The sequence below is a fragment of the Hemibagrus wyckioides genome, linkage group LG17 (assembly GCF_019097595.1).
Source record: "Hemibagrus wyckioides isolate EC202008001 linkage group LG17, SWU_Hwy_1.0, whole genome shotgun sequence".
In the NCBI taxonomy this organism is placed as follows: Eukaryota; Metazoa; Chordata; class Actinopteri; order Siluriformes; family Bagridae; genus Hemibagrus; species Hemibagrus wyckioides.
This window is the reverse complement of record NC_080726.1, coordinates 15,821,750-15,842,916: the sequence shown is the minus strand read 5'-3', so window position 1 is coordinate 15,842,916 and position 21,167 is coordinate 15,821,750. Positions and strand designations below refer to the sequence as shown.

The 21,167-nt window shown below is 39.7% G+C and overlaps 2 protein-coding genes across 7 annotated transcripts; one reads left to right on the top strand and one right to left on the bottom strand.

Annotated features, from left to right (window-relative positions):
• Positions 1 to 1,315: 1,315 nt before the first annotated feature.
• klc3 (kinesin light chain 3) lies at positions 1,316 to 11,569 on the top strand. 4 transcript variants are annotated; one of them, XM_058413977.1, is made up of 14 exons: positions 1,316 to 1,370; positions 1,453 to 1,545; positions 3,883 to 4,113; positions 4,868 to 5,098; positions 5,297 to 5,372; positions 6,143 to 6,368; positions 6,471 to 6,558; positions 6,655 to 6,756; positions 8,476 to 8,649; positions 8,748 to 8,847; positions 9,979 to 10,028; positions 10,102 to 10,223; positions 10,345 to 10,411; positions 10,525 to 11,207. In XM_058413977.1, the coding sequence occupies exons 3-14, from the start codon at positions 3,904 to 3,906 to the stop codon at positions 10,609 to 10,611; spliced, it is 1,533 nt and encodes a 510-aa protein (XP_058269960.1). In that variant the 5' UTR covers positions 1,316 to 1,370; positions 1,453 to 1,545; positions 3,883 to 3,903; the 3' UTR covers positions 10,612 to 11,207. The 4 variants fall into 4 exon arrangements, 3 of the variants coding, with proteins under 3 accessions (XP_058269960.1, XP_058269959.1, XP_058269961.1); XM_058413976.1 differs by having other exon boundaries at positions 1,329 to 1,545; XR_009207004.1 differs by lacking the exon at positions 10,525 to 11,207 and having other exon boundaries at positions 1,327 to 1,545; positions 9,979 to 10,024; positions 10,345 to 10,371.
• Positions 11,487 to 21,167, bottom strand: ercc2 (excision repair cross-complementation group 2). Of its 3 annotated transcripts, XM_058413973.1 has the most exons (23): positions 20,963 to 21,167; positions 20,728 to 20,827; positions 20,573 to 20,650; positions 20,430 to 20,492; positions 20,242 to 20,355; positions 19,961 to 20,077; positions 19,698 to 19,814; positions 18,500 to 18,623; positions 18,087 to 18,183; positions 17,843 to 17,976; positions 16,686 to 16,854; positions 16,373 to 16,491; positions 16,214 to 16,283; positions 15,963 to 16,032; positions 14,563 to 14,664; positions 14,409 to 14,472; positions 14,200 to 14,321; positions 14,002 to 14,094; positions 13,130 to 13,202; positions 12,432 to 12,502; positions 12,181 to 12,324; positions 11,947 to 12,090; positions 11,487 to 11,751 (listed from the first exon to the last, which is right to left on the bottom strand). In XM_058413973.1, the coding sequence occupies exons 1-23, from the start codon at positions 20,965 to 20,967 to the stop codon at positions 11,659 to 11,661; spliced, it is 2,283 nt and encodes a 760-aa protein (XP_058269956.1). In that variant the 5' UTR covers positions 20,968 to 21,167; the 3' UTR covers positions 11,487 to 11,658. The 3 variants fall into 3 exon arrangements, with proteins under 3 accessions (XP_058269956.1, XP_058269957.1, XP_058269958.1); XM_058413974.1 differs by lacking the exons at positions 11,487 to 11,751; positions 11,947 to 12,090; positions 12,181 to 12,324; ... (4 more) ...; positions 14,409 to 14,472; positions 14,563 to 14,664 and adding an exon at positions 14,718 to 15,629; XM_058413975.1 differs by lacking the exons at positions 11,487 to 11,751; positions 11,947 to 12,090; positions 12,181 to 12,324; ... (4 more) ...; positions 14,409 to 14,472; positions 14,563 to 14,664 and adding an exon at positions 15,526 to 15,665.

Sequence of the window (21,167 nt, the reverse complement as noted above, 5' to 3'; positions counted from 1 at the left end):
GAATTAAGACAAATTAGTTCATTAGTTCATCAGTTTAGGTATCAACCCTTGAATTTTCCAATTTTCCAATACACTTTATTTTGGTCATTTTGCTGACAGTTGACATTTGAGTCTCAATTATGTGATGTCTGTAATAAACGCTAGGTCAGATAGGAGAATTAGTGAAAGTTACTGGTGGCTTTTTTGACCCAGGCTGCCCTTTGGAGCTGTACCCCTCCCTCCCACTGCCAGACTGTCCTTATATGGCATGAGTTGATCTCCCACAATCCCTGTGCCAAGCAGCTGAACCATCAATCAGCCCTGCCTCATATATCTGCCTGGCCACACCTGCTCTTCTACCATCATAGTCCCGCTCTGTTTCGGCACATACAGTATGCCTTGCCAAAGCTCTGCCTACCGCCATCTTTCTAGCAGAGCCAACACAGCCGAACACTTGGTCCGAACATACTGTTCCATGTCTAGTTCTCAGTTTTAAGTAAAATGCCCGTTTGGATTTTTCCCTGTCTGTTCTCTCGAAGGCAAGCTGCAAATCTTTACTTTCAGATCTGTAAATCTCATTGGTGTTGTTGATACTGCCGGTGGTGCGTCCTGACCTGTGGGACCTGTGGCTTGTCATGATAAGCATGTCTGACAGGGACAGACTAATGCCACTTGTTTCACGCGTCCAGTTAAGCAGCTTATGCTGCTTTGTTGAGTGTTGCTGGTGAGACGTCATTAAGGCACTCCTCCCCTACCATCTTCAAAAACACTTCCTACCATTTTGACTGTACAACAGAAAACCAGTCTTACTGGTTTACATTATATAATAGACAAAGTCACTTAGTTATTCATCAAGGGATATAGTAATACCCTAACAACCAAAGTAAAAAATGCATTGTTTTAGTTGACAGACTGGCATGACAACTGACCATGCAATAACTTCAGCCACTTCATATTTTTAACCTAATGTCTTCACACAACCAAATAGGCAATGGTTCCAGAGTCCAGAGACCACCAGAAGTCCAGGAATCATGGATCACAATCATGGATCTGTAATTTTATATTTATTTTTGTTACATCAATTGCTCACTATTATCAAAGCTATCATATGAATTATTTAGTGCTTATAATCAAATGGATTTAATTAAAAGCTCACTAAATCAATTGTAATTTCATTTTAACTTTAAACTTCACGGAATAAAAAAAATACTCCAATACATAGACGAAATAATTTATTATGCTCAGGTCTTCATTGAGGTGCTGGCAGGACTGCAGGTGTTTAGTGGGAGGGCTGCAGGTGGAGTGGGCGGAGCTAACAGCTTGTTGCTGTCTCACGTTGAGAGGATGGTGCACCTTATTGTCGCTGTGCATGCTGGGAAGGTGTAGACCAGGTAAACCTCTCGTTATTCGATGTGGCCGGTGAATAATTACTAAACCCGTTTATGGAGTTATTGTTTTTATGACCTACCTCAGATGAGGATGTTGGTCTGGTGTCGGAATATTTGAACCGCATCTACCGTCTATCTGTCGCCGAATCATCAGGCTTCTCTGCCGGGACGCGGTCAGGTAAATAAATCCATCTAACTGTAAAGAATACACTAATGGCTGGCACTTCCTGACATTATATATGGTACACACTAAATAATGTTGAGCCCATTAACTCTAATCACAAGCTCGTATACGTCATTTTGCATCCTAATTTGAGATATGGTTTATTTTAACGATATGTGTGTTATGTTATTGCTGTCAGTAGTGTGTTTAGACCCTGAGCATTACATTACATTACATTACGCATCAATGACATGATAATAAAGAGATTAATAATTGTTCAATAATTATTACACAGGACTTACATATTTGAAATATTACTGAAAGAATGATTTCAGCTATAAAACATAATATTTAAAATGTGTAAAAGATGGGCGGTGAGGATGCTGAAGTTGAATTTATTTTTTTATTTTTGTTTATTTACAGTTTGTTAATAGATGTCTGTTCCACCTTAAATAAGTGCAGATGTGGTGTTTTGCCTGTAGTTGGCACTAATTAGTCTTTTTTTTGTCCTCCTTATTTTTCTTTTCTTTTAATCCGTGTGGTGTACTGGAGAGCACTGAGTTGTTTTGTCGTCTCAGGGAAAAATACTTTCTTTTTTTAATCATTTGACACGTAAAAGTATTGTAATATGTTGATATAAACTATAATAAGGAGTAATCTGAGCCACCAAAAGCTCACGACAATACAGGAGAACACAATATCCTAAAATTAGGATTTGTTAAAGTCTTCTTTAACTACCTGCAAAAGTGTTTTGGTTTTGAAGTTTATGGAGATTTTGGAGATTTTATTATTATTATATTATTATTATTATTATTATTATTATTATTATAAGGTTTTGGATATATAGATATATACACTGACCAGCCATAACATTATGAGCAGTGAGAGTTGAAGTGAATAACACTGTTTATCTCCTCATCATGGGATCTGTTAGTGGGTGGGATATATTAGGCAGCAAGTGAACATTTTGTCCTCAGAGTTGATGTGTTAGAATCAGAAGAATGGGCAAGAGTAAGGATTTGAGTGAGTTTGACAAGGGCCAAATTGTGATGGCTAGACGACTGGATCAGAGCATCTCCAAAACTGTGGCTCTTGTGGTGTATTCCTGGTCTGCAGTGGTCAGTATCTATCAAAAGTGGTCCAAGGAAAGAACAGTGGTGAACCGGCTACAGGGTCATGGGCGACCAAGGCTTATTGATGCAAGTGAAGGCTGGCCTGTGTGATCCGATCCAACAGATGAGCTACCGTTGCTCAAATTGCTGAAGACGTTAATTGAAGAATTGGTGTTTTGGCAGCAAAAGCACTGATCCCGAAGCAATTTAGAGTAACCAGACGAATACTTTGTTAATAGTGATAAAAAATAGGATTTATAATGATATAATTATGATGAGTGAATTACAACAATATTAATAATAAATTGTTTACAAAATCTCATGAACAATGTTTCTCTTACTAGACATGATATATTAATCTTTTAAAATAAAAACACTTATCTTCTGTTAGAGAGCACACAATGATATGATGCCCAGATTTATTATGAGTTATAATGCCTGGTTTAATAAGTACTGTCTTTTGGTGTTAAATAAAAAAGCCTTACAATAATATTTGACCAGGATGATTGCTGAAATAATCTGAATATGTGTCCGTGACTGTTTGTATAAGGTGTTGTCAACTGAAATGATTGCTGGACCATTGTCATTTTCAAGAGTAGCAAAGTAGTATGAATGAGCAATTCATTTCATTTGATTAAATGCCCAGTGATCACTAAAAGCAAGTGTAGTTACCTGTAATAAGCCCTATTCACACACCCTTCTCATTTCCTGAGGGCCTTCTGTCTCTGTCACTATAAAGGGATGTGTTCCTAGTAACACCTCAGTTGCTGCCTGATTTGTCTGATTATGTACAAATACATATCTTAGGCTCCTATCTTATTTTGTATCTCCAATTTGTATCACATTGAACACAGAAATGAATTGACAGAAGCTGCCAGACCTTTTTCTTTTTTCAGTTTTACTTGTGCGGATATGTTCCTCTTTTCTATAATATTTCATTTTCTTTGTAAATACTCTTCTATAATTCCGAAGAGAGCCCTTCTACACTAAAGCAACAAGACAATATATATATATATATATATATATATATATATATATATATATATATATATATATATATTACAATATTAGTTCACTTCTCCTTGTGTTTAGCAGAGGTACATTAGAAAGTTTCTCTATCAGTGTCTACCAGCATGTTTTCTCTAATTGATCCTTTTTTGTTGGGCTAGATTTAAAATTCTGAAGGCACCCTAATGTGTAAAGTGAAGTAGAGATTGTCAAACATTGCTTCCCCTCTTAGGGCTGAGTTTAAGCCAGAGCCATGTTGTCAGCAGAGGAGATCTTGAGCAGCACAAGGCAGGTGATTGCAGGACTGGAGGCTCTGCGTGAGGAGAACCGCAGTCTGCTGGACAACCTGCAGGAGACGCTGCTGAGCCGGACATCCAATGACAGCAGCAGCCTAGAGGAGGAGAAGAGTGGCATCATTTTACAGTCCCTGGACAGAATCGAACTGGGATTAGGGGAGGCACAGGTTGGCTCCAGGAACAGACCTTTAATATGTGCTGTCTGTGGCAAAAAATGTTAATAAGCATACATTCTGAAATACACTGCAGTTACTCTGATATTCCTGTACATGTTTATAAACACACACATATAAATAAGTAACATTTTAATTAAATCATGTGAAAGTTTGACCTAATCTGACGTAACAAGCAGTTATCTCAGATAGTAATGTAGATATTTCCCTGCTTATTATTATGTAGAAAAACCTTATTCGTTAAATAATAAATGTATATTGTTAGGGATAAATAAAAGTTTATATATTTATATTTACTATAAAAGTTTATTGTATAACAGTCATTTCTTAAAATCGTGATGGTATAAGATGTTTGTAAAACCATCTTTTACAATCTGTACAGTTCACTCTTCCAGAACTAAGACTACGTTTTCAGAAGGAAGAATTTGCATGTATGTATTTATGTCTGTGTGGGTCTGACTGAACAATTACCATTCAATTATTAGGTGAAGGATAAGTTACCATAGGTGCTGATTACTGTATTGGTCTAGTTTTCAAAAATTGGGTAATACTTCATTGGCGCAACATTGATAAGATTTCACTTATGTCTCATCATAAATTCTAATAGTTAGAATGTAAAATATTGACCAAATAGCTTTACTTACCAAACAGAAGCTTTTGTTTTGTTTAATTTTTGCCCCAAATGCTGGAGTATTTTGTTAAATTTAATAGAGGGTGTTTGTTATTTTCCATGAACTCATTACCCCAGATGATGATGGCTCTGTCAGCACACCTGGGTTCTCTGGAGGCAGAGAAGCAGAAACTGCGTGCTCAGGTGAGGCGGTTGTGTCAAGAGAACCAGTGGCTGCGAGATGAGTTGGCTGGAGCTCAGCAGAAGCTGCAGGAGCGTGAGCAGGAAGTGGTGACACTGGAGGAGCAGAACAAACACCTGCAGTTCATGAGCAGCATCCGCAAATACGACCAAGACGAGCTGGCGCTGGTAGGAAGTGAAACCCACAGAATCCCTAAGCATATTAGTGGCTTATTACTGAATATTAATGCTTGTTACTGAACGTTCCTAGTTAATACATATTACTGTAATAACTCAAAATGTCCATTCTAGTAGTTAATAAATTATGTGTGCCTATAAAGTGTGCCTTCTTGCTGGTCTGTTGATGTGATTGGATTTGTCTAACAGGAGGATAAAGACAGTTCCTCAGTTAAGGAGTCCCTTGATGATCTCTTCCCCACTGATGAAGAAGAGCAAACACAAAGTAAGTTTTCCTTGGATTCCACACACACTATACTAAAGACGAATTTCGTCCTTTTATATCATGAAATATTACAATTGTGCATACACTATTAGAACATTCATATAAGAATGCCAGTGCAAGAGGCAAGGACAGTACGATCAATGATAAGGGATAAAAAAGTATGGCAAATTTTATAGGTTAATACATTAATGCATAACTTGCAATCATGTGTTGTGAAGTATATAAATAAATATGAAATCCAGTTTCATTAAACAAAATACAGAGCAATATACAGGATATAGAGACATGTGAACAATTAAAGACCACCATGTGTTGCCAAAACTGTTTAGGTGAAAATATCTCTCAAATACCTGTATTTGGTGTTTTAATGATAGAGGTGGAGAGTGCCCTAGGTGTTCATTTGGGTTGAGATCTGGTGATTGGCATAGCATGTGGTTCACATCATTTGTTAACACCTCAAACCATTTAGCAAACCTTGTTTCCTGTGGACAGTGATATTGTTGTCCTGAAAGAGACTGCTCCCTCCAGGATAGAGTCGTTTCAAGGTCAAAAATTTGTATTGATATAAAGTGACACTTCTCTCTAAGGGGACAAGTTTATACAAACCATTGGAGTAAAATTTCAACAGCGTGATGTATAATGTATCCACCATTGTTTCCTTTCAGTTGTCACCCATCTTTGTACAGTGTGCAGAATGTGTTCATTAAGTCATTTAAAAGCAGCTGCTTTGTCAGTTTTTCACTGTTACACTGATCCGTTTGTGCTTGTAGTATCCCAGCCACACCGTAGTGCTGTAACTGCAGCCCACCAGGCTGGGTATGAGATTCCTGCCAGACTTAGAACTCTACACAACCTGGTGATTCAGTATGCGTCTCAGGGCCGCTATGAGGTAGCTGTGCCTCTTTGCAAACAGGCTCTGGAGGACCTGGAGAAAACCTCTGGGCACAGCCATCCAGATGTGGCCACTATGCTGAACATCTTGGCTCTTGTGTACAGGTGAGTGATAGACTAGAGTGTAATCAGTGTATATTGTTCATTCTTATCCCACCCTGTCAGCCTATTTAGCACTTTGGTTGTGTTTCTTTATTCTCTGTACAGGGACCAGAACAAATATAAAGAAGCTGCCACTCTGTTGAATGATGCATTGACAATACGTGAGGAGACACTTGGCATGGACCACCCTGCAGTATGTTCCTGATTTTTTTCCCTACACTGTTATTGGATAATATTATATAATGTTAATTGAAAAAAAAATTTAATATATTTGTGTAAATGTGTACAGGTCGCAGCTACTCTGAATAATCTGGCTGTACTGTATGGCAAAAGAGGGAAATATAAAGAAGCAGAGCCTCTGTGCAAGAGAGCACTGGAGATCAGGGAAAAGGTATGGACTTAGAGTTATGACATAAAACTCTAAGCCCTTTGCTATTCACACAACCAAAAACTTATAAGCAGGGCAGAGATAGCTCAGTAGTTAAATCCCTGCTACATAGTCAATGATGGGTCTTTGCACATGACCTTTAACACGCAACTGCTAAAGCTGAATGTGTGTAAATACGTGCTAATAATTAGATCATGTAAAAACTGTATTTTGCGTTTTTCCATGTAAACTAGCTTTACTTCTAGAGATAAAAAGAAGGTGATCTAGATAGCAATAAAGAATACTGATACGCCATCCGTCTACATCCCTCTGCAATTGCAGTCTAAAGATCTCTATTGCTGTTAAATCTTTGTCAGTAGTCTCTTTACTATGAGCCCCTTCAGCAAGCAACAAATCGGCATAGATAGCTTCTGTTATAAAGTATATACAGGGGTGTGACAATGAAACTGAAACGCCTGGTTTTAGACCACAATAATTCATTAGTATGGTGTAGGTCCTCCTTTTGCGGCCAATACAGCATCAATTCGTCTTGGGAATGACAGATACAAGTCCTGCACAGTGGCCAGAGGGATTTTGAGCCATTCTTCTTGCAGAATAGTGGCCAGGTCACTACGTGATGCTGGTGGAGGAAAACGTTTCCTGACTCGCTCCTCCAAAACACCCCAAAGTGGCTCAATAATATTTAGATCTGGTGACTGTGCAGGCCATGTGAGATGTTCAACTTCACTTTCATGTTCATCAAACCACTCTGTCACCAGTCTTGCTGTGTGTATTGGTGCATTATCATCCTGATACACGGCACCGCCTTCAGGATACAATGTTTGAACCATTGGATGCACATGGTCCTCCAGAATGGTTCGGTAGTCCTTGGCAGTGACGCGCCCATCTAGCACAAGTATTGGGCCTAGGGAATGCCATGATATTGCAGCCCAAACCATCACTGATCCACCCCCATGCTTCACTCTGGGCATGCAACAGTCTGGGTGGTACGCTTCTTTGGGGCTTCTCCACACCGTAACTCTCCCGGATGTGGGAAAGACAGTGAAGGTGGACTCATCAGAGAACAATACATGTTTCACATTGTCCACAGCCCAAGATTTTCGCTGCTGGCACAAGTGACCAAAGGTTTGGCTATAGCAGCCCGGCCATGTACATTGACCCTGTGGAGCTCCCGACGGACAGTTTTGGTGGAAACAGGAGAGTTGAGGTGCATATTTAATTCTGCAGTGAGTTGGGCAGCTGTGGTTTTATGTTTTTTGGATACAATCCGGGTTAGCTCCCGGACATCCCTTTCAGGCAGCTTCCTCTTGCGTCCACAGTTACTCCTGTTGGATGTGGTTCGTCCTTCTTGGTGGTATGCTGACATTACCCTGGATACCGTGGCTCTTGATACATCACAAAGACTTGCTGTCTTAGTCACAGATGCACCAGTGAGACGTGCACCAACAATTTGTCCTCTTTTGAACTCTGATATGTCACCCATAATGTTGTGTGCATTGCAATATTTTAAGCAAAACTGTGCTATTACTCTGCTAATTAAACCTTCACACTCTGCTCTTACTGGTGGAATGTGCAATCAATGAAGATTGGCCACCAGGCTGGTCAAATTTAGCCACGAAACCTCCAACACTAAATTGGCCAGTGTTTCAGTTTCATTGTCCAACCCCTGTATTTGTGTTGTGACTTTCTTGATTCCTGATGATAATACTGCTGTTTCTGCAGGTGCTAGGGAAAGACCACCCTGATGTAGCGAAGCAGCTCAATAATCTGGCTCTGCTATGCCAGAACCAGGGCAAGTACCAGGAGGTGGAGGACTACTACGAGAGAGCCCTGCAAATTTACCAGAATCAGCTAGGCCCAGATGATGCCAACGTGGCCAAAACCAAAAATAACCTAGTAAGGACTAGTGATACCTTAAGGTTAAGAACCTTGTAGTGAGAGGTGCCTGAGAGGAGAACTTTATAAAATAGCATATGTATGTATTCAATTAACAGGCCTCATGCTACCTCAAGCAGGGGAAGTACAGACAAGCTGAAGCTCTGTATAAAGAAATCCTGACACGTGCTCATGAGAAGGAGTTCGGATCAGTGGAGGGTAAATTCCAGCCATCTCTCAACTGTCAATCTATATCAAGTTATTATCAAACAAAAGTAATGTCAAATATTTACTTAGATTCATTTTGAGTACAGATAATCCGTCACAGATTTGTAATTGTGTTGGCTCACTACTCTAGCACATTGGATTAATGCAGTAATGTCATAAGTGTCAACTAAAGAAATCTTCACAATTTAAAAGGAGTAAAGTAAGAAAAGACTGGGCTGAAGTAATGAGTGAAATAGATACAGCATACAGTGTGTGAAAATCAACTGTTGTCTCAGTTGTGAAGCATATAGGACTGGGTAATATGCCCAATTATCATATCACTCATATTTCATGGTAAACAATATTTATTTCAGTTATTTATTTCATTTTTTACTGGCAAGAGTGATATGAAACACTTTGTTAGTATCTCTGAAACCCAGCTCTATTTTTGAGAACGTTAATACGGTGAATAAATTAATATTGATTACTGCCATGCTCATTTGTAACTCCCTGCGTTACTCATTCTGTCACACTCATTCATTCAGTTTCAAGCCTTTTAGAGCAGGCACTAGAATCAAGTTTCTAAAGGTCCTGGAAATGCATTTGAGCATTCTTATCATAAAAAAACCCGTGTGTGCCTAAGCAAAATTAACATATAAACAACAAATAAATCTGACCAAAGAGCAACAATTTGAACAGGATGAGAACACTAAGCTGGAAGTTGGTGTGCATGTATGAAAGATTACCACAGCATGATGAGCACAAGCTTTATACATCAGAAACTACCAGTAAACTTCAAAAACTGCTCTGAACTGTAGACTCCAAAAATGCTAAACATCTCACAGAAAAGTTCACCATATCAAAAATGACACACATTTATAAAATATGCGTACGTGAAGTGTCTGTCAGTTGTTGCTATAGCTGTGAGTACAAGATATTATAACATAATAGAATGGGTATGTTCACATAAACGTGTGATTTGCCTTTTAGACTTGCTCAACATCTTACACTGTACAGACATCTTGGATTTGGCACTTTGTGCTTGTTTTTTTTTTATTTTGGGGCTGGAGGACAATAGAAAAAGCTATTTTGCTTATAACCTCAGATTTAGCTTTTCTTAATCATCCTGTCTCTAACCTTCAGGAGATGGAAGACCAGTTTGGGTACACACCATGGAGGGAAGCTCTAGGCAGGTACGCTCAGTATTCCGTTGTCTATCTGACTTCTCCGAAGCACATTCCTCCTAACATGTCATTCTGCATGTAGGAAAGCTTGAAGCGCAGTGGTTCCTTTACGAAGCTTCGGGAATCTTTGAGGCGGAGCAGTGAAAAGCTGGTTAAAAAACTCAAAGGGGCTGGAACACAAGAAACCGTGCCTCGCAATCCTGGGTACTTTATATTCTATTATTTGAGCGTAAAGATTGTGTTTGCTCATGCTGTATATCAAATAGATGCAGGGTTTTCAGTAAATCCCTGATCTGATGAATTTTGGATCATTTCTTTGGAACAGAATGAAAAGGGCAAATTCCCTCAATGTGCTGAATGTAGGAATAAGGGAGAGTCAGGACACTGGAAGGGTAAGAACTCACACATACACTGCCATGTTTTCCACATTAATACATCAATTCTTGATATCAATTACACCTGTTTTCTGTGTAATCCAGTCCAGTCCATGTTGTTTTCCTTTCAGAATCTCAACAGGCTGACAGATCGCCGTGCGCTCAGCTCCAGCACTCAGAGTTTAGCCCGTCGGAGCTCTTTAAGTGGAGAAGGTTAAGCTTTCCTAGCCAAGGTCCTGCTCCTGTCTCCAAATGGCTGCAAGAAGCATGTTTATAACCAACAAAGTATTTATATCAAATGAAGATAAAGTGGACCACACTAAGCAGTTGAAGTACACAACACTGTATACAACAGTGCTCCTTTTTCATTTAACAGTTTCCTTCTGACCCTGCAAGCCTGTTGCTCTCTAACCTTTTAACTTATTACATGCAGCTCTATCTAAAATGTCAATAACACTTAATTATTACAGGTAAGCATTAGAGTTATTTCTATTGATATGGCACATTTTATGGCCTAAAATGAAATGCTAATGTTAAAACTAGTATTTAGCACTTATGTTGTAAAACAAGCAACTTCCTTTTTTCAATTTTCAAATGCTAGATTTAATAGGGTTTTTACTGTAGATGTGCTATATCTGTGTCTTGACAGTGTGGGTGTATAAAACCAGAATTCCGTGTAGGTTATTTGAAGCTAGTGTTTTTTTTTAAAGTGCTACAAACATCCTATCTCTAAATTGGTTTTACATTTTGATGCTAATCGAATGCATTGTACAGACTCAGTATATTAATGCTATAGAACAAAATAAAACTTTCATTCACAAAAACTTCCAAATGGATCGAATGCTGATAAAAAGCATAGATTTTGAACCTGTTCATTTTTTCCTTGCTCAGGACAAATTTTGGCTAGTTCTTTTGAACATTAAAAATGAAGTAGCTTCTAAGAAGTGACCCCTCATCAATACACTGCAAGTTCAAATCCTGATGTTGCCACTGCCTTCTACAGCCAATAGAGCAAACTTAAGCCAGTATTTAAGATGTGTCTTGTGTGAAATCTAGAAAATGACCAAAATGGTGTAATAATATTTTTAGAGAGAGAGAGAGAGAGAGAGAGAGAGAGAATACAGTACATTTATTCAGTGGAACAAAATGAACAAGTACTCAACTGGGTTTGAAGAAATAATCAGTATTTATTACTGACCTTGTGTTTGATGAAAAACATTTAAAAAAAATATGTACATGTGACAAAGTTTAAGGAATGACAAGCATTACGCCTGATGAGCAATCTGAGAGATCTTCTGCAGCATTTCCTCTGACTGCAGCTGTTCCAGGGTCAGCAGAGACAGGCCTAACTGATCCTCCTGGAAAACATACCAAGTAAATTAATTATCATACTTTTTAAAAGCTTCCTCTCTACACATTACAAATAACAAACCATATCACATTTTAAAAATAATCCAATATTTTGATAGCATATATCGAAATGGACTTTTAGCTGTGTTTTGGCTCGTGTCTTTACAGCAGGTTGGGGGTTTTGAAGAGGGAATTGGACCTACCCGTCTAAATGGCTGTGCCATCTGCCGCAGAAAGTGCTTGGCAAGCTGCACAGTCTCATCAATGGTCAGGTTAAGGCTGCCATCTGTGATATGTTCCTGAATCCAGCGGGGAAGTTTACCTCGCTTGTCGGCTCTGGCGTAACGCTGAGGGTGTGAAACAGAGGGCTTAACTAACTGACAGGAGACAACTAACCTTAAATCAACCAGACATTTAATACAGTGACAAACTTTCACCTTGTCAGCAAAGATCATGAGGCCATAGTCGGTCTTGCCTCGGATGGCTCTGCCTACACACTGTGCCGCATGTCGCATGGCATCAAAGGTAAGGAAGTCATTCTCACGGATTTGAAACTGGTCTCGCAGATACTCCAGACGAGCCTGAGGGAGCCAGTAACAGGGGTAAAATCATTTCACTGCTGAGATCACGCAAAGAAATGTCAGAAACTGAGACATGATACAGGATGCAGTGTGACAGAATGATTAACCTTAAGTATTCGACTCTGGGTGTAGACATACGGCACTCCAAACATGATCACAGCTCGCCCAAAGTGATGAACTGGGGGTCAATCAGAGGCAACATAAATACAGAATCACTGTAGAAAAAGATTCAACTAAATGACATTCAGTTATACACTGACCAGGCATAACATTATGACCACCTGTCTAATAATGTGTTGGTCCCCTTTTGCTGCCAAAACAGTCATGACCCATCATGCACTGTGTATTCTGACACCTTTCTATCAGAACCAGCATTAACGTCTTCAGCAATCTGAGCAACAGTAGCTCGTCTGCCATCGCTCCTCACGTGCATCAATGAGCCTTGGACACCCATGACCTTGTAGCCGGTTCACCACTGTTCCTTCCTTGGACCACTTTTGATAGATACTGACCACTGCAGACTGGGAACACCCCACAAGAGCTGCAGTTTTGGAGATGCTCTGATCCAGTCATCTAGCCATCACAATTTGGCCCTTCGTCAAACTCATTCAGATCCTTACTCTTGCCCATTTTTCCTGCTTCTAACACAACTTTGAGGACAAAATGTTCACTTGCTGCCTAATATATCCCACCCACTAACAGGTACCATGATGAGGAGATAATCAGTCTTATTTCATATCACCTCTCAGTGCTCATAATGTTATGGCTGATCGATCTATATCTGATGTGTTAGCAGGATACTTACCAAAGTCTATCCCTTCAGACACTTTACCTCTGGCCACAGACAGCAGGATGGCTCCTCTGCCATTTTCACAAGCCTGAAACACCAGACGGAGAGTGGTCAGCAGCAGTATGTATTTTAAATGTCATATAAACACACAATGGATATAAAATATCTACACACTCCTTTTAAAATGGTAGGTTTCTTTGGTGTGAAAAAAATGAAACCAAGATAAATCAGGTCAGAACTTAATGTGAAATTACAATGTATAAAAATTAAGTGAAAAACAATTAGAAATATTTAAGGAAAAAATAGAAAATAGAAAGCTACAATAAGGTGGCTGCATAAGTTTGCACACCCTTTTATAATTGAGGTTGTGGCTGGGTTCTGAATGAAGCAATCACATTCCATCTCATGTTCAAACGTAATCATATCATATCTCGGTTTCATCTGACTGTTGAATCCATGGTCCACAAACAGCTTACAAATGGTATCTCACTTGTTGAGAGGGATATAAAAGATAATATATACCAAGGAACATCGTACAGGCCATCATTTAACAAAGAAACACGAGAAACTGGAGCAGCACAGTGACATCACCAAGAACAGGATGTCTCTCCAAGATTTATGAACAGGACATATGAAGTGGGCAGTTCACAGAAGATGGCCTTACAATTTGATGGATCTGAAATGTTTGTGCATGAAAGAAACGGAAAATATTACCAAGTCAAGACCATGCTGATAGACGTAATAAAATCAAGTTCTAACATGATAAATCTTGGTTTCATTTTTTTTACATCACAAAAACCTGCTATTTTAGCCAGGGTATGGCTATCGTATAGAGCAACTGATACTGTGAGACAAATTAGAGATAAAATTTCAACCAGTCTCTTGACCTCTTGGTACTTCTCCAGTGCCATGCTGGTTTCTGCTGCATCTTGTGTCTCTATGAATATAAGCTTGTTTCTCTGGATGTTTTCCAGGATTCCCTACAGTCGGAAAAAGCCACAAAAAACACACAAGATATTTTACTGTTTTTCAAAATGTACATATATCTGAAAATCAGAATTAATTGCAGAATTTTTTTTGCATACCTGCTCATACCATGAAGCTACAATGTTTTCCATGTAAACGTAGCTGGTGAAAAATGCAACGATCCCGTCAGGTACAATGGCAGACATTTCCAGAAGCAGGTTCCCATAGTTCCGGATCACAGCTGTGGGACACCGTGTGTTAACACAATGCTTTAGGTTTCGCAAATCGGCAAAGCATAAAGATTCAAAACAAAAACAACAGCACTCACCAAAATCTTCTCTGGTCTCAAATTTAGAACTCAGAGCCACTTGGTCATTTCCACGCCCAACAATCTGAGAAAATGTTTCAAATATTTAGTTGTAAGGTTTGGAATATACTTTTAAACAACCACATGTAGTTTGGCCGTGTTAGTGAACACTCACAAGAGGGCAAAGGCAGGTGCGTGCTAGCGTCATGGTAAAGGATGCCATGGTAACGGGGTGGAAGTCCAAGATTCGGGGATAGATTTCCAGTGGAGAAAGAGTCTTGTGAGAGGAAAAGTAAGACAAACTGTGATACAGACAACTCGTAGCTCTCAAAACACAGATTTCACACAGTTTAATAGTGGCTGCACATTTTTTCAGACAAAAATTGATGGTAAATAGATATTTTATTCAGATACTGATCATGATCCAGTACTTGGCAAAAGCAATCATTTCCTTGAACATTGCAGTCAAATAAGCGCATGTACTGAATAACAAGGAAACCTCAAATCAAGGAATTAAGGAAAAATACAACAGGCTTTTTCTTACCAAGATGTTAATTGTCTAATTCACAAAACTGGGGGATATGATCTTGAGGTGAAAACCTGGATTCGGCCTCAAGTCCCTATAGAGCAATCATCCAGAATCTCGTGCTAAACTATAAAAACTACTGACATCCTTTAGTGTAAACAATACACACAGTCCAGCATGCAGAGGTGACGACTTTGCATAATTTCCACTAAAAAAACATTTCTTGGGCCGTTAGATCACAGTCCACAGCTGGCCAACCCATGGGGCCAGACCCACAGACGGGCGTGCTCTGGCTAATACGTGCTTTTATTGCTGTTCAAACTGACAGACTTGGGCCAGACTCAGCCCGGGATCGTGTAGCATGGTTATTAGTGGCTACCCACTCAGTATAAAACTAAACATGATCACACTCCAGCTAAAGTTTAGAAAAACGGATGTTTGTGCAGAGGCAATACCCACTCCAAGACAAACGCTGAAAACTAAAAATAACTTAGCAGAGCACGGTCAGAGAATACCCACTATCGGCAACACATAGGCCACAAACACCAGTGGGCAGCTAGGTGGTAGGGAATGTATTCAAATGGGGAATAACTGCATAGGAAAAATGAACGGTATGTGCCAATTACTGTTATGGTACAAAGAAGTTACTTAGCTCAGGCAAAGCCACTGAAACCAAAGGGGGAAAAAACTCTCTGGAGTCTGTAGAGATGAATCTCCTAATCCAAAGGACAGTGAGTGACCTGCACAGATCTCTATAGAGAGCACAGCAGCATTATGTGTGTAACGCTCAGAATATCAGAAGATGAGCATGCTGACCAGAGCAGAAATACATTATCCCCTGACAAAGGCGAGAGGGAAAGGAGGAATGGTTGCTGTATGATGGGAGTATTTACGGCAAATACTGTAACTTATGTTTTTGCTTTTGAATCCCAGCCACAGATGGATGTGGCAGCTTCTGTATTCGAACTTTCACTCTTTTAAAGCAGTACGGTGAATGCTTTTCTGGAGAAAAAGTGGGAGAAGGGATGGTATAACGCAAGGCAATTTACCCCTGAAGTGATGATGACTGACTGGAACCGCTCAAACACAGGCTTTATAGCGATGGAAGGGTCCATGCAGCTGGAGAAAACACAGATCATACATGTGAATATCTATTAACACAAAACCAAAAAGCAATTCATTCATTTAGAATGGAAATTTTTTATTTATTTCGTTTCTCTGGAACCATCTGAAGCAGACTTTAAAATCCAGAACTAAATGCAACTTGGATGTGAGGGTCAGTCGGGTCAGTGCAACCCACCTGAAGTGCAGAACGGGATTAGCGATTGTTGGCGTCTTGTCTTCGAAAGGTTCAATAATGATCGTGAAGCCTGAAAAAGTAATCCGATCTTTTTTTAAACTCAAGACATGCAGAGTGTTAATAACGCAATCAGAATATAGATTGGACTTTTTTTCTTACCTTTGCTATAGGTACTAACAAGAGTAGCAAAGTGGGAGATCAGAGTAATGGCAGAAAAGTCAGCGATATCTGCAATCTCCAGAGTTCTCAATAATGAGCGTAGCCTCTCTGCACAGAATCTATAGAGAGCGAGGGGAAATAAAAATCAAACACAGCTCACACAATACGGAGTTAATCACACAGGGCATCAAGTAAGGTAGCAAGTTTAATTAAAAATGTTTAGACATTATTTTAATGCTAGTTTAATCACTTTTTTCTCCCAGATTGCAGGAGACACTCATCACACACGACATGCAGCACAGAGACGTCTCACCTGAGGGGCTTGCGGTCAATGCACACCTTCTCATAGATGTCTTTAAGGAACTGAGGAGAACTCTCCTGCACAACGTGATGGATACGCAGCCGAGACTTCAGGTACTCCAGGAAACGCTTCATGAAGCCTATAAAGTGCTCTGCTGTGCGGATATTCCCTGGGACAGCCTCTGCAGTGACACAACAGAACACAAAACACATCCATTATAAAGAAAGAGTAGGTAGCTTTAGTAGGAAAATATAATATTTATATAGACCATCTTTACTCCTTATAGGTGATATGGCCATAAGGTTTGTGGACTTATGACAGTCACAACCAAATGTGCATGGATCTCATTCCTAATTCCGTTTCCCTTTTCTGTAATAATCACCTCCACTCTTCTGTGAAGGATTTCTACTAGATTTTGGAATGTGACCGTGTGGATTTGTGATCATTCAGCTACAAGATCATTAGTGAGATCAGGACTATTATGATGTCTAGGGTGCAGTCTGCCTTTTAGTTCATCGTGAAGGTGTTTAGAGGGATTGAGCTCAGCAACTCGACTTCTCTTTAATTCATGTCTTTATGCACCTCACTTTGTGTACAATGGCACTGTCATGCAGGAACAGGTTTGGGCCTCTGTTTTTAACTTCCCGGTAGAGGTTTGGCAGTAGAAACACATGTGGTTGTGATGTTTAGGTGTCCACATATTTTTGTCTTGTGATCTTCAATCATATCCAGGTTCAGTATGGCTGCAGGTTTTCTACTCCAGAAAAGTGGAATCCGTGAGATTCTCGCAGGTTTTAACTGAAAGCAGCCATACCAGCCCTCTGAAAGCAAGCATTAAACTAAATGACCATAGACATGGAAAAAAAAATGCAGATTTGGCCCATAGTACAAAGATGGGCAAACTGGAAAATCCCCCTGGAGGCATTTCATAGAGTTTTAGAGAATGCCTGTCCAATCCACATCAAAAAAGTTCTGTCTGTTGTATTTTAGCCAGGCTTGGGACTGGCTCTGAGAGAGGCTTGGTCGGTTCCCTGCCCAGGAACCGAATCCGGGTGTTGTCAGTGAGAGTGCAGGATCCTGCTGCTGCATTAATAATAATGTCAAATATATAATAATATAAAAAATGCAGATATGGCCCAGCCTGACACTTGGTATGCAGACAGACTGACCTTGGAGTATTTCATCCGGGAGTACCGGATTAGACAAGTAGATATCGGTTTCTCTGGCAACATTGGCTTCTTTTAGTCCCTCCACTAATCTCCTGTACTCCTCTTGTAGTTTAGCAGCATCGGTTTCCTTTATCCTTCAAGAGAAACAACACTGAATGGCACAAGGTTTCCAAAACAATGCTTTAACAATGATATAACTGATATATTGAACTGTTATTCAGTAGGAGCTGAATAAACTATTCACCTTTGGATGGTATTCTGAAGTGTGTCCACGTTGGTCTGGGTGCGGTCCAGCGTCCTCCTGGTGATGTTAACACTCATTGAGTCGATGCACACGTTGTCTGGGAGGACAAAAAAAATGACACAAAACTGTTCAGAGTGGCCAGGTAGGGAGGAGAAACTTCATATGGGACTGTTACTAGTTTACAGACAATCAGTCCTGTCCTGTCTAGTTAATGTGCACTGTCTTGTGTAGTTGTAGTGTCTGCACTCGTCTCATGCTGTCGTGTGTCTGCTTGTCGTCTTGTCTACTATGTGCCCCTGTATTGTTGTGCTGCACCATGTTCCTGGGGAAACAACATTTCTTTCCAATGTATACAAGCTATAAAGAACAATAATAATAATATAAACCATCTGATGTGATGTGGCTTTGCTTACCGATGTTGTGAGCTTCATCAAAGACAACAACAGATTTCTTTGCAAGCTCTTTTGAGACCAGGTCTGCGATTTTCGGGTCCAGAAGGTAATGGTAACTGTAAACCACTATATTAGCATGAAGAAGCTGACAAAAAAAAAAAAAAGGAAAATAATCATACATTGATAATGCATTCATAACTTACACATTATACCTTACAGAATTCAGAAAGACATCTAATTAACAAATTTAAGAAAAATTATTTAATTGATTACAATTTAGGTGGTCTGCCAATAAAAGTGCCATGTTTTATTAAATTGTTTAACACATCTAAATGTAAATATGTGGAGATAAAAGCTTGAATTCTGATATACAGCGACCAGCCATAACATTATGACCACCTGCCTAATATTTTGTTGGTCCCCTTTTTGCTGCCAAAACAGTTTTGACCCATCGAGGCATGGAATCCACTTGATCCCTGAAGGTGTGCTGTGATATCTGGCACCAAGATGTTAGCAGCAGATCCTTTAAGTCTTGTTATTTGCTAGGTGGGGCCTCCATGGATCAAACTTGTTTGTCCAGCACATCCCACAGATGCTCAATTGGATTGAGATCTGGTGAATTTGCAGGTCAACACCTCACACTTGTTGTGCTCATCAAACCATTCCTGAATTTTTGCTTTGTGGCACGGCGCATTATCCTGCTGAAAGAGGCCAAAGCCATCACGGAATACCGTTTCCATGAAAAGGTGTACGTCAAGATGCTCTGATCCAGTTGTCTAGCCATCACAATTTGTCCCTTGTCAAACTCACTCAAATCCTTACGCTTGTCAATTTTTCCTGCTTCTATCAACTTTGAGGACAAAATGTTCACTTGCTGCCTAATATATCCCATTAGCAGGTGCCATGATGAGGAGATAATCAGTGTTATTCACTTCACCCGTCACTGCTCATAATGTTATGCCTGATCAGTGTATAATATGTTCATCTTTTGATCTCAAACCCAAATGACTTCAGTGTAGGGCAACAAAAGAGAAAGAACTGGCCTTGCTGTTGTGATGCTTTCGGAGGGGATTCTATACAAATTAACCCACTATGTGTCTGAACACAATGTGCTGAATATCAAATCCTGACAAGAGTTTTTTTCCAATTGTATCAAATCGGTATCTGTAACAAAGTTGGCCTTTTTCATAAATGCACATCTACCCATCATAATACATACTGCGTAGCGTGCTAGGTAATACGGACACCAGCCTTTCCTCCGTCCAAAATCTTTAAGGTCATCTAGGTTATAAATTCCAGGGGGAATTGGCACCTGCCTGCCCACAGCATCAAACTCCTGTATACACAGGAACAAAAAGAGACATAAAAAGACATTATAAAACATGATAAACAACAAAAAAGGACATTTAAAAAAAAATTAAAATAAATTAACAAAACAAATGCTGATTCTCCACGACCTACACATTAATCTTAACCCTTTACCTCATAAAAGCGGCAGACAGGTTGACTGGGGTTACTGTGACGTTGTGCACGAACGTATGATGCTGTCAGACTGTGACATTTTCCATCCACCTCTTTTCCAAAGCGCAGAGAGCTCACCTGTAAACAGGAGCATTAAAGATCTGTCTCTTTTACACAGCCTCAGCATCAGACCAGATAACATCAGTAGTGACAAAAATGCCACTTAAGTCTAGTATTATTCTCATACTACACAAATGCGCATGTGATGAGCCTTTTTAAATCGACAGTAATGAGGCACCTACTTCAGGATGAATGCACAGATTCTTTCTTGAAGAAAGTGCTAAAGCAAGGAAGTTTTTTTTCTCTCCGGCTTCCTTTGCATAGTAATCCATTAGTTTTCTCAACTCCTCTACAACCTAAAATACAGAAAATGAGCATCAATAATCAGTAACTTCAGATAACAGGAACAGTACACAAAGTTCATACTCACCTTCTCGATCTCAGGTACGGTTCGAGAGCAGTAAATCAACTTGGTCACCTCAAGAGGATAGGCCTGCAGGCAACAAAAAATATAATAAGATTTGTTCTTTGCTCAATCAATCAGTAATTACCACAGATCCCACAGATCCTCACCTTCTGATAAGCAACAATCAGCGACAGAAGAGAAATGGTTTTTCCAGTCCCTGAGGGCATCTCTAGAACGCCATGACCCTGAGGTGACACAAGACAGCAGGTAAGAGAGGTGTTATGTAAATTAATAGAGAATGAATAGCATGTACATGACATACCTTGGCATCTATTGTCCTCTTGAGCTCCAGCATGTAAGAGTACTGTTCTGGGTAGATGTAGTCATATGGGAAATAAACTAACAGACCTTCGATGTTCAACCTACATGAAAGATTAACATTTAGGAGGGGGAAAGTACAAGATTTCAGTTATGCTTGGCAATATTCTTTGCAAGGCAGTTAGCTAGCTAGCACTGATGAGGTACTGTTATAGCTGCCACCAGTTAGCGTTACTCACTTCATGATTGTTGTTGTCAGGACCGTTGTAGCACAGCTTCACTTCCTTTACTGTGCCAGCTGCAGCTTGACAGCAGATACGATGTCGAAATGGCAGAAAGTTATCAGTATTCTATAGACACAACATCACCCATGAAGACACAGCTCTTCACAAATCCACACACATTAACGTGGGTTCTTCACTGTTGTCTAAACGGCACAGTGTC